The sequence below is a fragment of the Podarcis cretensis genome (genome assembly GCF_951804945.1).
Source record: "Podarcis cretensis genome assembly, chromosome: 6".
Classification (NCBI taxonomy): domain Eukaryota; kingdom Metazoa; phylum Chordata; class Lepidosauria; order Squamata; family Lacertidae; genus Podarcis; species Podarcis cretensis.
Genome location: NC_137175.1, coordinates 71,157,135 through 71,173,232, shown reverse-complemented (window position 1 = coordinate 71,173,232; position 16,098 = coordinate 71,157,135). Strand labels below are relative to the sequence as shown.

At 43.0% G+C, this 16,098-nt stretch overlaps 1 protein-coding gene across 4 annotated transcripts in view; it reads left to right on the top strand.

The window, feature by feature from the left end:
* Nucleotides 1–16,098, top strand: part of TTLL7 (tubulin tyrosine ligase like 7) — an 81,966-nt gene that overhangs the window by 49,977 nt on the left and 15,891 nt on the right. For 3 of the 4 annotated variants that reach the window (XM_079981270.1, XM_079981271.1, XM_079981273.1), the window contains 8 exons: nt 1,070–1,217; nt 1,318–1,391; nt 3,744–3,879; nt 4,909–4,995; nt 6,896–7,085; nt 8,278–8,552; nt 11,599–11,727; nt 14,378–14,458. In XM_079981270.1, the coding sequence (XP_079837396.1) occupies nt 1,070–1,217; nt 1,318–1,391; nt 3,744–3,879; nt 4,909–4,995; nt 6,896–7,085; nt 8,278–8,552; nt 11,599–11,727; nt 14,378–14,458 (1,120 nt within the window). The remainder of the gene's footprint in view (nt 1–1,069; nt 1,218–1,317; nt 1,392–3,743; nt 3,880–4,908; nt 4,996–6,895; nt 7,086–8,277; nt 8,553–11,598; nt 11,728–14,377; nt 14,459–16,098) is intronic. The other variant, XM_079981272.1, reaches the window with a different exon arrangement.

Genomic DNA, 16,098 nt, shown 5'->3' with positions numbered 1-16,098 from the left:
CCCAGCCAGATGGGTGGGGTACAAATTGAAATGCAGGTGGGTTCCCACAAGACAAGACATAGTGATAACAGCAAGGACCTTTATTGAACTACATAACTGAAAAACAGAGACATAGCAACTGCTTATATACATTTCTGAAGGCCTGGGCCACTCCCACTCCCAACGTGATTGGCAGTCTAAACTTCTAAGCTGCGAATCATCACTTGGAGTTTAAGGGCCAATGGCAGAGGCCCAAATCTTGAAATGTTCTGTGATTGGATATCATCTATCAAATCAGAACACAGAGCTCAGAATCCTTAGTCCAGACTCAAGGTCAAGCAAACACAGGCCACTGAATACATAACACAAATAATAGAATTATTATTATTGCTATTATTATTTATTAGAATGTGCAGGCAAGCAGCGAAGAGCGGCTGCTATTGAAAGGAAGGGCAGGCAGCTTCTGCTCACACTGCCAGTCACTTCCTTGGTACGGCTGCCAGTGCCTCCGCTCTTCATTTCTCAGGCAATGGGAGTTGAGGAAAGGAACTTTCCCTGCTCTGAGGGAGCGCATGGAGGGCACCTTTTTCAGAGGCCTCTGAAACCTTGAACCATCCCTGACGGTGATGGTGACCGTGGATGTCGGGTGGGGGGAAAGGAAGACACTTCCCTTGCCACAGCAAGTGAGTTGCTACTGCAAACTCACCGACAGGCCCCCATGCCATGAATTTTTTTGCGCAGTGGCTCAAACTGTTTTAAAGGCCTAGGAGAAGGTGAGACCAGATGGCACCCTGCTTTGATGGAAGAAGAAGAAGAGTTTGGATTTGATATCCCGCTTTATCACTACCCTAAGGAGTCTCAAAGTTGCTAACAATCTCCTTTCCCTTCCTCCCCCACAAGAAACACTCTGTGAGGTGAGTGGGGCTGAGAGACTTCAAAGAAGTGTGACTAGCCCAAGGTCACCCAGCAGCTGCATGTGGAGGAGTGGAGATGTGAACCCAGTTCCCCAGATTACAAATCTACCGCTCTTAACCACTACACCACACTGGATACATTGCTTCTCTTTCATCGCTGTGCTTTTCTGTTTCAGGACAAGCGATAAAAGAAGAAACCTAGCCAAGCAGAAAGCAGAAGCTCAGAAGAGGCTTTACGGCCAAGGCTCCATGAAAAGGCTGTCGCCGGTGTCTTCCGACTGGGAGAAACAGCGCCGTTCCCTAGAAAGGAGGAGAGAGGAACTGGTAGATTGCTTTTCTCAAATAAACGAATAAGCAAGCCTCTGTTTCCTGTCCTTCCTCAAGGAACATGTTTGATCATTTCTTAAATTTTCTTGATTTTCAGAAGGAGAGACTGGCACAAGTGCGCAAGCAGATCTCTAAAGAAGAGCACGAAAACAGGCACATGGGGAATTACAGGTAGCTATGTCATCTGGGCTTCCTATCAGGAATAAATCTTGGGTACCATTGCTTTGTAGCAGGTGAGCGTAGTGCCTCAATCCCATTTGTGCAAAGGTACTTTTCTGTCAGTGGCTGAAAGGGATGGCATGGATATGACTATGAAGTGCTGGCAGTTATTGCAAGATTTACATCTGGTGCAGAGGGCAGGTGCAGCGCTGTTTCGCTGCAAATTGCAATTTGGCAGAATCGGGAGGTGTCCTTGGAGACAGACATTCCTTGTCCTTCCTTTGTCCATAGTGAATTTCTTTCTCTTCCCGCCTGCCCTGGTTTTAAATCTTGGTCAAGATGAGAGGTTTTCGACCATAATTATTGACAGTGTGTATATTATTCTAAAGCTATGATCAAAAGTAATAAGAAGCATGGGGGAATTTGCTGCGGGTTAGAGAGGAGGGTGAGGAAGGAACCATGTGCTGCCATGACTGGTTCCATATTTGCAAACTATTGAATTCAGGAAGCTTGCACCCCCAGCCTTAGAGATGAAAAAGTTATTGTTTTAATGAATTGTTAGTTTATAATACTCAGCAAATAATGTCAGTCAGGTTTGCTTTTGTTTTGGCATTTACATTATGATTCTTTTAAATTGTCTTTTCGTAAACTTTGTTAGGAACTTGATAGGTAGAAAAATACTTGCAATAACTAACTAACTAACTAACTAACTAACTAACACAAACATGACTCTGGATTACCCCTCTAATTAACTGTGAAATATAAAATTATTTATTTCCACACACTACAGTGAAAACATCCATTGGGTGCTCTGGTGATTTCCATCCCTGAATATATTTCTTTTCTTTTCTTCTTTTCTTTTCTTTTCTTTTCTTTTCTTTTCTTTTGCAAACTCAGAACAATAGGGTTGAATTATGAAAGCAAAATATTACTTTTTTTTTATTGAGACAGATAATGTTATGCTTTGCTATTAATTGATAGTACATCTGATGAAGTAAGGTGTGTTTTAATGGAGCTTATTCTCAGTCATGCTTAGGATTGAATCTATAAATCACAGAAGAGGCAGCAGCCTTTCCCAGTCCAGTTTCAAACTGTATTCCAGAGACCCCAACGTTGCCTGGAAAGCTTATCAGGAGCTTTTTACAGTCAGAAGATTGGTATTGGTGGACAACCATCTTTGAAAGGCAGCTTTCCAATCATAGGAACATAGGAAGTTGACTTGCGCCAAGACAGAATATTTATCCATCTAGCCCATTATTTTTTTACTCCAACTGGCCTGCTGCTCTCAAGGGTTTGTCCCAAAGAATCTTTTTTTATCATCTAAGGGTTTCATCCAAATAATCTTCTTTATCATCTTACCTGGATCTTTTAAGTAAAGTTGGCAGGGATTGAACCTGCAGCCTTCTGTTTGCAAAGCATGGGCTCTGCCCCCAAGCTGAAACTTGCCCCGTGGCCAGTCTTGCCTTGAAAAGCACAGCCTTAGGGAGGTGTTGAGCATCCTTGGGTGCTCTCTCTGCTCATTTAGGGCAATGAAATGTCCAGTAGACATGGCACTTCAACGGTGGCTCCACAGGATTCCAGTAGTCCTTCGTACATTTATTTATATGGGGCCATTGCTCTTGCAAGAGTTTTGTGAACAACAACAAGCCCCTGCCCCCAAATTAAGAGAACCCCCAAAGTCTGAATGAGTTCTGCTCCTCTGACCTCCCCAGCTGCCTAGGGCAGTCTTGGGCCGCTGGATGGTATAGCACAGGTGCTAGACGAGGCAAGAGGGGTGGCTGCCACTCCCTTCTCCCAGCCTTATAGAAAGCAAGAGATGGCTCAGGATGGATGATTGTTTTTCAAGGATAGCAATGGGATCTCCCACTCCTTTTTGCAGCACTCCCTGCCCCTTAAACTCAGCCTTGACACTTCTGAATTATGAATGCAATATTTTGTTAATGCTTCATGCCTCGCGCATACCTGACGTTGACAGTTCAGTGAGTATTCAACGTTTCAAACCTTCCTCTTTATCCATAGAAGATCTAGCACTGTCCCATTTTTTTTTCTTTGCTTTTTATAGCTCGCAACACCTACCCACACCCCTGTTAAACCACACATAGAGTAACTGGACTAGAATTAGTGCCCCGTCCCCACCAGTGTATGCTTCACGTTGCTGGTGAACACTGAACAAATCGTACCTCCGGAGGTTTTGCGCATAAGCCTCTGGGATCAAACTAATATGCACATCTCCGTGGTATGAATGGAAGCTCACTTCCCCACTCTAACATGACTCCTGTTCATTTCAGTGCAGTGTGTGGTGACCTTGTTGGATTGTGGCTACACTTCATAATTTCCCCTCTCCTCCTTCTGTTTAAACCCTAGGCGTATTTACCCTCCTGACGATAAGCTGCTACTTGAAAAATATGAGGGCTTGTTAGCCGCTGCCTTTCAGACGTTCCTTGCCGGTAGAGCAGCTTCACTTCAGCGAGAGATGAACAACCCCCTCAAAAGAATGAAGGTGACCACTGATTCACCCAATTTGCATTTCTGTTCCAGGGATGGGTAATGTTATCGGACCTCAACTCCCATCGGTTTCAGGCAGAATGGTCAGTAGTCAGGGATGGCAAGAGTTGTCGTGTGACAAACAGTGGTGCGGCAATAAAACCGCTGGTACATTTGCAAAGCTAAGCAGGGTCTGGTATGGTTTCAAATTGGATGGGGGACTGTGTGTTGAGATTTCTGCATTGGAGTGGGTTGGACCAGGTGACCCAACTCTGCAATTCTATGATTCTACGAATACCTGGATGGCCAGAGGTTCTTCACCCTTCTTTTGTTTCATGGTGGAGTTTTTCAGTAGGGTTCCCTCCAGCACACAATTCCTCCAGCTTATGGCAATGAACTGACAGCGTTCAAGGCCAGTGTGTGAGAGGAAGTGTCTCTGAGATAGTTTCAATTCATTCAGATGTTCCAACACATCTGCCAAAACTAGACATTCCAATGGCTAAGCATTATCTCCAATAATGTGCCTTCTCTGTGAGTGTCTGTCCATTTTCAAATGGCTCCTAGAAAAGAGAGGTTGTGTAATGATGTGTCTTTGAAAGCTTCAGGGAGACGTTTTGGGAGATGGAAGAAACATTTCCCGACATCCTGGTCTCCAAACTTGGCAGCGGTCCTTTGAAGCAACCGCAAATCTGCAGTTTTACCCTCATCCCATGTAGAACTTTTTGATAGCATTCAGATGAAAAGCTGTGCTGGAATCCCTGTGCCATCATCCCTGCTCCTAGTGTACATCCACTGGCATAATTTTCTGCTTACCACCTTGAAAGGCATGTGTGCGAGAAGATTCTTTGGGCATCAATTGTGCATCTGTGTTAGCTGTACCAACCTAATTAGGCTCCAGCAAGCCTACAGTAACATATAATGTCTTCTTTTTGGAATCTAGCCTCTGCTTGATGAGAAGCAAGATGCCATGATCATAATTTTGTGTGCATTCTGGCTTTTTATATTAATCCAGAGATTTAACCCCCACCCGCCCCCTTTTTTTTAGGAAGAAGACATATTGGATCTTCTGGAACAATGTGAACTGGACGATGAGAAGCTAATGGGCAAATCTGTCCGGCCACGTGGCCCAAAGGTATGTCACTGCATTCTAAACACCTCTGAAGTTTGGGACTGGTAAAATCAGGATATCACTGCCATGCTGCAGGCAAGAAGGTTAATGCCACAGACTGATAGGAGGGTGCCCTGCCCTTGGAGAAGAATTTCAATAAGGCTCTAATACTTCCCTTTCCCTTTTGCTAAAACAAAAGACACCCCAAAACTACATGGATTGCAAGCGGAATGTTTTTTCTGTCTTCCCTTCCTCCCTATTTTGATTTTTGCACTGAACTGGCCGTTTATGTCCTCTAGATGGCACATTTTCACTTTCTTACAGGAAGTACTTTTATGCTAAGCCAGCTGTATCTGTTTATATACTCCCTTGCATTGCATCTCTTTTAGAAACTGCATGTTAACGTGATGTCAAATAACACACATGCACATTATATATAACAGACACACAAACTCCCAGGCTGACAGTGCTGTGGCTCGTTTTCCCCCAGTGCATTCTCTTCCTCTCTGTTTCGCCTCCGAGTCCTATATAGTTCTGTTAATTCAGTAAGTGGTGGCAGCTACTAGTACAGTAATAACTAGGACATTTTAGGGTAGGCTTAGTCTCAGTAGTAAAGCTGGGGCTCTTAGTCACCCTTTAATTTTGCTTCCTCCAGTGACCCCTTTTGGGGCACCCGGTTAAGGACCGAGGCTTAAGGATTCTCTGAAGGACAGCTGGGTACATCACCACCCTCAGCTGAACGTGCAGCACAGCTCTGCAAAGATAAATTGCTCGTTTTTATCTCAAGTGACCTACTTTTCACTTAGAAATCATTCGAAAACAGGCAAATAAAAACCCAACAGCTCAGCTGGTAAAGAGATTAACCGCCATGGCTGCGAAGGCCAGTGGGGCAGTCTTCTTGCAACAAATGATAAATTTCCAGAGGATTGTTTGTGCTGATGTTCTGTTTTGCATCTGCTTTAGGGAGGGAGGGAGGACAATTATCCGACCTTGTCAATTGTTCCTGTGGCTGTTTTGTGTCTCTCTCTCTCTCATATTTTGAAAGATAAATGACCCTGACTGGATATAGCGTCCCGTGTGCATATGGGATTACAGTGAGGCTTACCGGGCCAAGTCTTGTTTTCATTGCTTAGGGTTTTATCCCCCAGTGCTGGCTGGCTGGTTTGTCTTATTTTATTTCCAAACCTGCTTTATAAAACCTTGTGTTGCACCTACATTGGAAACATTATATGAATGAGTGTGGCTTAAAGAACTAAGCATGTGAAACCCCTTTTCCTAAAAGAGGTCTAGTTCTAGTGGACATGTATTACCTTTCTCTCACCCATATTACACCGGCATTTTGAAAGGGAAAACTTTAGGGCAGTTTTGGGGGACCTGTAGCCCTCTTGGTATTGTTTGGGTCTATTTATTGAATCTTTCAATTGTTACCAAACTGTAAAATCAAATCAGTGATCAGTGTGTGTGTAAAAGTGTGTGTGTGTGTGTGTGTGTGTGTGTGTGTGTAAAAGTGTGTGTGTATATGAGAACAATACAGAGATTCAGTTCCCACATATAGGAGATTATTTACTTTTCCATGCTACAATCCCATAGGGGCTGGCCCTATTGTTAGGCAGAGAAAGGTGGTGGTCTCAGGCAGCTGAATTTGTGTGTCATTATTTGTTACCAAAGTATTTGTACTGGCAGGGAAGCCACACTTGCGAGATTTTCTGCCTCAGGTGCCAAAATTATGCACCTTGACTTGGATTGGGGAGGGGGACCATTTGCTTCTCCAGTGCAAGAAGCAAAATGTATTGGGCCTGACCCAGTCCCTTGCAGTGTCACAGGGGCTCCCAGCCCCCAAGAATGAAGTAGGTTACAGTGAAAGTGGCGGGAGAGAAATGTTAATACATTTTTTTTCCTTCCCCCTCTCCAACTTTCTCTCCAGCCCTTGTATTCCATGCCAGAGAGTGCGCAGTTCTTGAAAAAGACCAAGAACAACAGCAGCGGCAGTAGCTGTGAAAGCAGCAGTGATCTATCTGAATGGGAGGAGGAACCCGAAAAAGAATATGAAAATGCAAAGAAAGAAAGGAATGTCTCATTTGATGTTGAAGACAGGAAATTAATAGAACGATCCAGTAAGTTAGATAAATACAAAGCTAATGAAGTTTTGCAGAAAGCATGCATTATTATTATTATTATTCAAAATGTGTGCACATGGTTGCTGAATCTGAAAAAGCCACTGGGGACCATTTATGGATCTGAGATACTGAGACTGTGAGGTCTTCTGAACTACCCCCTTACTCAACTATCTCTTCTGTGTCCCTGCCTCTTTCCACGTGTATAACACAAAAATGCACCCTGAATCATTTTAGCGCTTCTCAAAATATCTATGGAGTACAGCCCCATTATAATTTGAGAGTCTCACAGTTTCAGCTCTGCCTGCTTTCAGTGTCACGAAAAGTCACGTCTTTCTCTTTCCTGCCTGTATGTGTCTTTTCGTTAGAAAACCTATTTTGCTTTTTTCCATTTCTAAGGAAACGCTTGGGGTGACTCATATCAGTAAAAACCAATCTAACAGTCAATGATGAAACAGCCAAAAGGCAGCAGGGGGAAAAAAAGAAAGAATGCAACAGAACGATAAAGAGACAGTAAACAAAGAAATTCAAGCTCTAGTCACACCAAAAGCTGTCTGCAGTGGCACACTGGTAAATAGAGGGCCAAGTGAACCTCCTAGGGTAGGAAGTTTCCATGTTGTGGGGGCCTCAGCAGAAAAGGCTCTGTTGGACAACCCTGCCAACTGTATCTCACAAGCCAGTGGGATGCAGAAAAGGACCTCACCAATATATTATCACTATATTGCTGGGGATTGATTGGGAGGTTGGAAGAGGCAGTCTTCTGGTCCTAAGCCATTTCGGACTTTAGAGGCGATAACAAATTCTTTGTGTAAGGACCAGAAACTTTGGCTTCTCAGTTTTCCTTCACCCATCCCCGCCGCTCAGTGCTTACTTCCGAGGCAAAGAACTGGGGCATTAGAAGAAGGGGGAAGGATGTCAGGAAGGGAGCGAACCTGCCTCTGATTGGCTCTTCCTCAGAAGTGTAGCGCATCTTGGCTCTTGCCTGGCGCATGTCAGCAGGAGAACTGTGGGTAGACAAGGCACCCAAGCAGAACTGGGACTCTGTAAGGGAAAAGAGGGATCCCAGAGATGTCCTGGACAGGTGAAGAGGTTGGGAATCCCTGTTTAAAAAAACACAAAAAAACCACATTGGTTTGAGAAAGGGAAAAAGGGGTGTTTCGCTTTTCATTTACTGCGTTGTATCTCTTTGCAGGCAGAATGCATTGGAAGCGGCCTCTTAAGAAAGTCCCTTCTTACGTATCGCCCACGCCGTTGTCAGGTCCTATGAGGCGTTCTGTGAGCTGCCCTCGCTCCATTTCAGTCTTGTCTATGCAAATGCAAGGCGCCGAAAACCGCCCTTTCTCAGCCAAGAATTTGGTGCAGCTTTCTCGCCCGTCTTCTGTGAGTAGGTCACACTCTTTAAACAGAGGTTCATCTGCGGGCAAAATGTCTCATACTGCCAACCTGGGTACTGTACATTCTCCTGTGGTAAGTTAGCAAATCACACCTGGAGGTGAATTGTTTGGGATTTGATGTGGTGTCCTCTTATTATCCAAGCCTAAAATTTCTAGTTCTGCAACCAGCAATTCACAGGTAACTTAACCCAAATGAGTTTAAGATTCATAAATGTTAACTAAAGATTATGTAAGCATCTATTATACACACCAAATGAGATATATCCAATCCATTTTGGAAACTCAAAAGGTGTTATTCAAATATGCTGAATTTGGTTAATTCACACAGCCACGGTTTGGATAATGGGTGTGGGATTTTATTGTGTCTGAATGTTATTTTGGTGATGTTTTCCCAAATATTTTTCAAGTGATGTTGGTTGTGGTTTATTTTGAAAAATCTGTTGAACTGATTCCAAATCAGCATAGATTTGTTCTGTAGCACTGGTGATTACAACTAACCTTGCTTCTCAATTGCTACTTTTATATGTACAGCATTAGAACATTGAAAAATGATGTTGTTGTTTCGGCTACTACAGTAAATTACAGAATTTAATCAAAGGAAGCCAGAAATTCAGGCACAGCCAAATGACCAAATACAGATCATGATGATCATAGAGATGTTGTTGTTGTTGTTGTTGTTATTGATAGGAGAATGAGAAGACACATTTATCCGTTCAAATCTTCCCAACAACCATTATATGTGTTTTACAGCCCAGTGTTCTACAGATTTCCTAATAATATATGTGGCAGAATATTTTCTTGTGGTTTCTTACACCAGTACATATAAACATACTCAATAGTTCAATGGCTGCACAACCACACTGGGGTGGAGGTTGGATGAGGCAAGAGGAATGATATTTGCATGCAAAGAAATGTTCTTACCTCCCTCACCCACAAGCTTCCTTCAAGCCATCTTTTACCAGAGTGGTCCGTGAAGAAGCTACAGGGAATGTTCAGGTTCTAGAGCCCAGCAATAACGAGGACACTGGTAATCAGGGGGCCACTGACCCTGAAGCTGGCAGGCAGGAGCCCACTGAACCAGCTGCCAGAGCCCTGAAACCTTTTGAGCCAGAGCCCCATGGGTACCTTCCAGTGGGCCCGAGGAACCACATGTCTCCCACACTCCCACAAGGAGTGCACCAGGATAGAGGCCATGGAATGTAGGAGACATCTTCAGACCAGAGGGTTGGCCCTTGAAGAGACTTATCTTTTCCACAAGGGGACAGAGGCTAGGAGAGGTGGATTGGAGACAGAAGGTCAAAGGGGATTGCTTTGCTGCCAACCTTAGCTGGAGCAAGTTGCTCACCAGTAGCTCTCCGTGGTGCTGCAACGAACAGCCTGCCTTGCTCCATAGGCTTCCTCCACAGGGACATGACATTGTGGAGCTGGACGCCAGCGAGTGAGGAGCTTTGGTACTCAACCCAGATTTGGGACTGCAGAGGGGATGGGAATCATCACTTAAAGCCGAATGCTTTAGCTGAGATTCTTGCATTGCAGAGGGTTGGACTAGATGACCCTTGGGTCCCTTCCAGCTCTAAGATTCTGTGACTCTATCTATAGCTCCAGGTTTTGTAGGTTGTTCTCTCCAGAGGCTGGCTTCCTAATTGCTGTGGTGAGGGAGCAAATGTGTGAGGTGACTGAATCATTCCGTGTGGCCGTGTATGTACGTTGACATTTTTATTGTGACCTCATGGTTCTATGGGACCCCAATGGAGGCTTGTAGGATAGGATAAAAACAGAAATTGGTTCCTGTGATAATCAGAGGACTGCAACTGCAGCAAATAAATGTAACCAACAATAAAATAGAACAACCCTTCTGTTATGGAAAATTGAAAGTTAAAAGTAACCCAAAGCGATATTTAAGCCAGCCGAGGTTTTTCGTATGAGTTAATGTGGTTCTAGGTGAGAGTATAACAAGGCTTTAAAATGAAGTCTGTCACCTATATGGAACCCTTCTGTCATTGTAACGATGTACTGAAAATGTGATGCCCATTTAAATGAATATTTAGTGACTCTTCTTTTTTTTAAAAATGGAGTGCTACATCTTCTGGTAGAGAGATCCTGCTTAAGGCCCGTGTTATTTATCTGACAGAGCAAGAGACGTATTTCTTTTAATAATGTGAACAAAATCACTTGCAGAGTAGGAGGGCTAAATACTGACAGCGAGCTTATAGTTTTACATTATTGTTGTGTAATTAAGAATAATGCACTGCAGCTGGCCAACAGCATGGAAAAAAATCGATTTTTTTTTATTTTTTAGATTGCTGGAAAACTAATCATTTGGTAAAATAAAATGTTTATTGTGAATTGTGAGATAAAATAGATTTAGTGAGTCGTTGCTGTTAGATTAAATACCGCTTCCACAGATCAGCAGAAACTGAGGTGATGATCCCAAACACACTTAGCTGGAAACACGTGTCAGTTAAATCAATTGGATTTACCTCCGAAGAAAAGTGGTTAGGGCACTGCTATAAATATTGAGGAATATATAAATGCCAGCAAAGCAGACGCTAATGTCAAAGCAATACATTCTGCATCATTTTCAGAGCCGTTTTACTGTACACACATCCTACAAAACATGTTGTTAAGTCCAGTATTATATATTGCTTCGTTACGATCTCTTTCTTCAGCATTAGAAATCTTGCAGATGCATCATATACTATCGATTCTATATGTTTCATTTACGGTATCAAAGGTCCCTTTTAAGATCCATAAACCCCCCCCCCACACACAGAAATCTTGCAAGTTATTAATCATTTTATGCACTATAATGTACTGATCAATACAAACATGCCCTTGCCTGAAGTCTCCTCCTCCTCCTTCTGGAATGTGTCTGTGTTTTGATTCATGTTTGCAAAGGTTCTTTTCCACAAAAGGCAGTGAAATCCAAGATCCATTGAATTCAGTAGCATACTCCCTGCAATCCCAAAATTTTGTTTACATATTTTGGTTTTAAATTTCCCTGCTCGGTTCTTCTAACCAGAAAATTATCAAGAAAAGCATTCCTCACCTCTGCTTCTCGCGTGACTCTGAAACCCCACCCCGCCACACAGCCAGATAACTCTCTTCTCTCTTGGCAGACGGAAAGACAACAGAGAGCCAAAGAGCAAGAAGAGGCCCTCACAAAGGAGACGCTGGTCATTTTCACTAGTATGAAGATCCGATACCCAGGGAAAAATAATGAAGATGCAGAATTAATACTCGAAGACGTGAGTATTGGAGAAGGGAAAATTATAAGCAACCGGGTGTTTATTTGATGACGAGGCTACAAAGGTGATGGGCGAGGTGTCATTCTTTAATGAGGGCATGTTCCCTACCCACACCCTGGGTTCCCACTCAGTAGCAGAATCCTCTGCCCCTGCACCACACTGTCTCCATAGCCATCACTGTGTATGTGTAATATAACAGTGAAAAACATTCACACAGTAAACATGGTCAGAGAAACGAGGGGCTTTAGCATCCCCAAGCAACCTTTGTTCCAGCCCTTACCTATCCTGCTTGATGAATTTTGCTGAAATCACGATTTGATGTTGGAAAAGAATTTTCTCCAGGACATTTTTTTGGTACAGTTTATATCCTGCCCTTTATCCAAAGACCCCCAGGGTATTAAGAACATAATTCACACAGCATAATAATGAAAACATAGCACATAGCATAAGAATACGCACAGCAAAACAATAAAATAATCCTAATAAACTTCTTCTTGGGCCACGCGGCTTGGCTTACTTGCCTGAGTCATGTGGAACTCTGTAACTTCGAAGCTAGGCACATCTCTTGGCGGGGGAGGATCAATGGGTGGAAAAGACTTTTGTTTGCTTGAGAGGCTGCCCGTCAGAGTAGACAACATTGAGCCAGATTCATTTTAGCCAATGTGGTGCTCTCCAGATAATTACTGGACTACAGCCGGATCGACACTGATTTGAAAAAAAAACACTTTAAAAAACCTGTAATGTATCTCTCAATGTAATTTCCCATTGACGACGGATCACTGCTCTACAGTGCCCTCTGGTGTCACATTTTTATAACACATTTTTAACATTTGAACTGACCAGTGTAGGTTAGTTAGTCCTCCCATTATCCCTGGCCATTGGCCACACTAACTGGGCTGATAGGAGAACAAACATTGGCTTCCCACCGATGGACAGATAGCTTGACCTGGCATAAAGCAGCTTCCCATGTTTCGTGGTTGGTTCTTCAAGCACCTTTGGAGATCTGGATCATGTAAGGTTTTTCCTCTTGAGATTCTGGCAGAAGAAGATCCTGACTTTGGGCCAGTCGTTAGACAATGACTCGTAGATGCACCCGCCCCTCCAAAAGCCAGTTCAACATAGTTTCCTCCATGTGGAAGCGGCATCTGCGCCATTTCCTTAGCCTTACCGGCTATCAAACCATGCATGCATGCTGCATGCACACATGCAGCTGTTTCCACACTCACAACTGACTGCAAGAACTTTTCTCTAGATGCCACCCTTAACAGCAACCGCTATGGCCATACCCATGGGCACTCTATGTTACCCATAAGATTGTACGGAAGGCAGGGTTTGGGCAGCTGACGTGCTGGAGAAATTGCAGTGAGAGCTAACAGGATGGTACCAAGTTGATCAGACCTGCCACCCTTCCCAGACTTCTTAATACCTTTGACAAAACAGACACCAGGCTATTGATTTGACCTTCTGCAAAATGCCAAATGTACTCCACTGTGGTTCACTTCTTCTGACGTTGTCATCTTTTTGAAAGTTTAGTTCCCTTTTTTTGTCTATAATCTTTATTGAATTTTCTGTTTTACACTTCATAGTACTCATTTTTACATCTTTAAAATATCTCTGATTTCCCTTCTTCTCTTTCCATGGTTCATTTTACATATCACAAAGCCCTGAATATTTCACAAAAACTATACCATTTAGTATTCCATTATTGCATCTGTCAAAACTTATTTACACTGTTGAATTTATCTTAATGCTGCCTGCGTTTTCAGCTGTACACAATTCTATCCCATATATTCAATCTTCTCTAAAGATATGTTCTTCTTGTTCTCTTATTCTATATGTTAAGTCTGCAAGTTGCGCATATTCTGTCAACTTAAGTTACCATTCTTCTTTGGTTGGGACCTTGCTCGTTTTCCATTTTTGGGCTAACGAAACACGGCCTACAGTAGTTGCATACATAAATAACCTTTTTTGACACCTGGGGGAAAATGTTTAGTTCCCAACCTTGCTAGGCTGTTCTCACCCAGTGACTTTTTACTCCTCCTGTTGTTGTCCATAAGCGTAACAGTTTTGTTTTCCTTTTCCTTTTGCTCTTCCTTCCCTTTGACCTGTAAACTGGAACATTTCAAATGATCCCTCTCCCTTCTTCACCTACCATCGGTATGGCTAGTTTTTAACCCCCCCCCCCCAATATTTCTCAGTTACTCTTTGCACCATCTGGTGGCACAGCTTGAAATACTACTCGGTAGAACCACAGATCCTTAACAGGCTTCTGTATTGCAAAGTACTGGGTGAGTCCTTTAAAAGAGGCCCCATGGATACAGAATACACATGTTCCACAGGGCCTCTTTTAAAAGACTCACCCTGTATTTTTTATATACATTAAAAAAACAACCACCTTTCAGTCCACAAATGTGTTCTGCAAAGCAGCAGTTTTAAAAGTGGGACACATTAGGAGGTATGCAGTTTGGCTTATTTTCAGAATATTTTCACATGTGCATGGCTGCAATTTCCCTTGCTTTATGGTGGCTGGCATTTGTCCCTATTAGAGCAGTTACACTGATGGAGAAACATCTCATTGTACCTATGGCAGTTGTTTGATTTCTTCAGAAATAACATCATTCTAATTGAGTTTTGTGTGTCTTTTATACAGATTATGGATAATTGGAAATTCCATAAATCAAAAGTGGCTTCATATTGGTTAATTAAACTAGACTCTGCAAAACAGAGAAAGGTGAGTCGTGCATACTCCTCTCACTGTGTGTTAGCCATTAGAAATAACACTTTTACTGAATTCTTAACTGCATTGGTCATTTATCTGGTAATGTCTTATCTCAACTGAATTTTTTAAAATTTTGTATTCTTGAAGGTCAGTAAGAAGCAGTAAGTATTGTGCCCATTTTAAAAGGTTGTTTAGGTTGCCAAATCCATAGGTCAGTTCAGATGTAGCAAGAAACCAGAGTGCCTTACTAGAAGAATGAACCGCAATAAGCATCTCGTTGACACGCCTTTCCCTTTAATTCCTCTGACACACCTACAATGAGGAGACTGTTTATTTTAAACAAAATCATATTTCTACAACACTGTTCCCTGTGGCACCTGAACTCTGGAAATTGTGGTTTGCTTCAACTCTAGCTGGTGAGCAAATTAGATCCTGAAATCACTGTTTAATCTTGACTTGTTCTTATTAACAAGAGTTTTAACAAACCACAGTTTATAGTAATGGAAGCCAAAAGTAGTTCTCTGGTCCAAGGAACTGGAGTGTCACCATCAGCAGGGTTTTTTGGGGGTCTCAGCCTGAATGGCTCAGTTGGTTAGATCATGGTGCTTGTTATGTACTGAAGTTCTCACCCTGGGCCAGCAGGGGGATACTGTAGATAGTTATGCAAATGAAGGATCAAAAGTGATGTTCAGTGATTGGATAGTTTTAGAAAGTTGCAACAGTTACCTTGTTCTGGAGCTCTATATAAGCAGGCTGACTGAGCTCCTCAGTTCAGTTCTGTTCTGGCCTTTGAATAAACAAGAGCTGTTTGAAGAATTGCTGTGTCGTCTGATATGTTCGCCCACAACTTAACAGTGCTGATAACACCAAGGTTGCAGGTTTGATCCCCTGATGGGACAGCTGCGTATTCCTGCATTGCAGGGGGTTGAACTAGATGATCCTCAGGGTCCCTTCCAAATCTACAATTCTATGAATTACTAGGTTAGAAGTATTTGACTGATTGCACTGATTCCTGTGCAGTCTGCAGTTCTGCTTCTTCTTGCATAGCTCTTTAGAATTGCACTTCAACCATCCAGTTTTCTCCAGTGCAAGGCTGTTCTTAAAAGCACTGTAGACTGTGTTTTCCGTGTAGGATGAATACATACACACACCCACACACCCACACCCAAACAGTAAATGTATCTGCTTTCTTCCACTGACAAGTATAAGTGGTACCCCAGGCACACAGTCTGGGTCAAGATGATATACTAGGTCATTATGAAGAAAAATGGCACTTCTGCAAATGGCGGGTGTCTTTGTTCAGCTTGCAAAGACATGCCTGATGACTCAGGGGGCTAATATTACCTGAAGCGCTGATGAGCTCTCGACGTCTTTTGGCAGCAGTGCCTTGCCGTAGGCTTCTCCGTGTGTTTAATCCTAACCTCTTTGAGCAATCAGAGTCATTTTTAAGGATGCAGTTAAACAGATCGCTTAAGGTTTCGCATTGACCTTGAGGCCCAAGGTTTTCTGAGCGTGACGCAAAAGTACAGAAGCTCGGCCTGTCCATATGCCACCATATGGGAAGGGAACTGATGGGCAGAAGGGCAGGCGACAGTAACAAATATAGTCGGAGGCTTTTTTAAAAGATTTCAATTAAGGGGCATAGCTAGTAG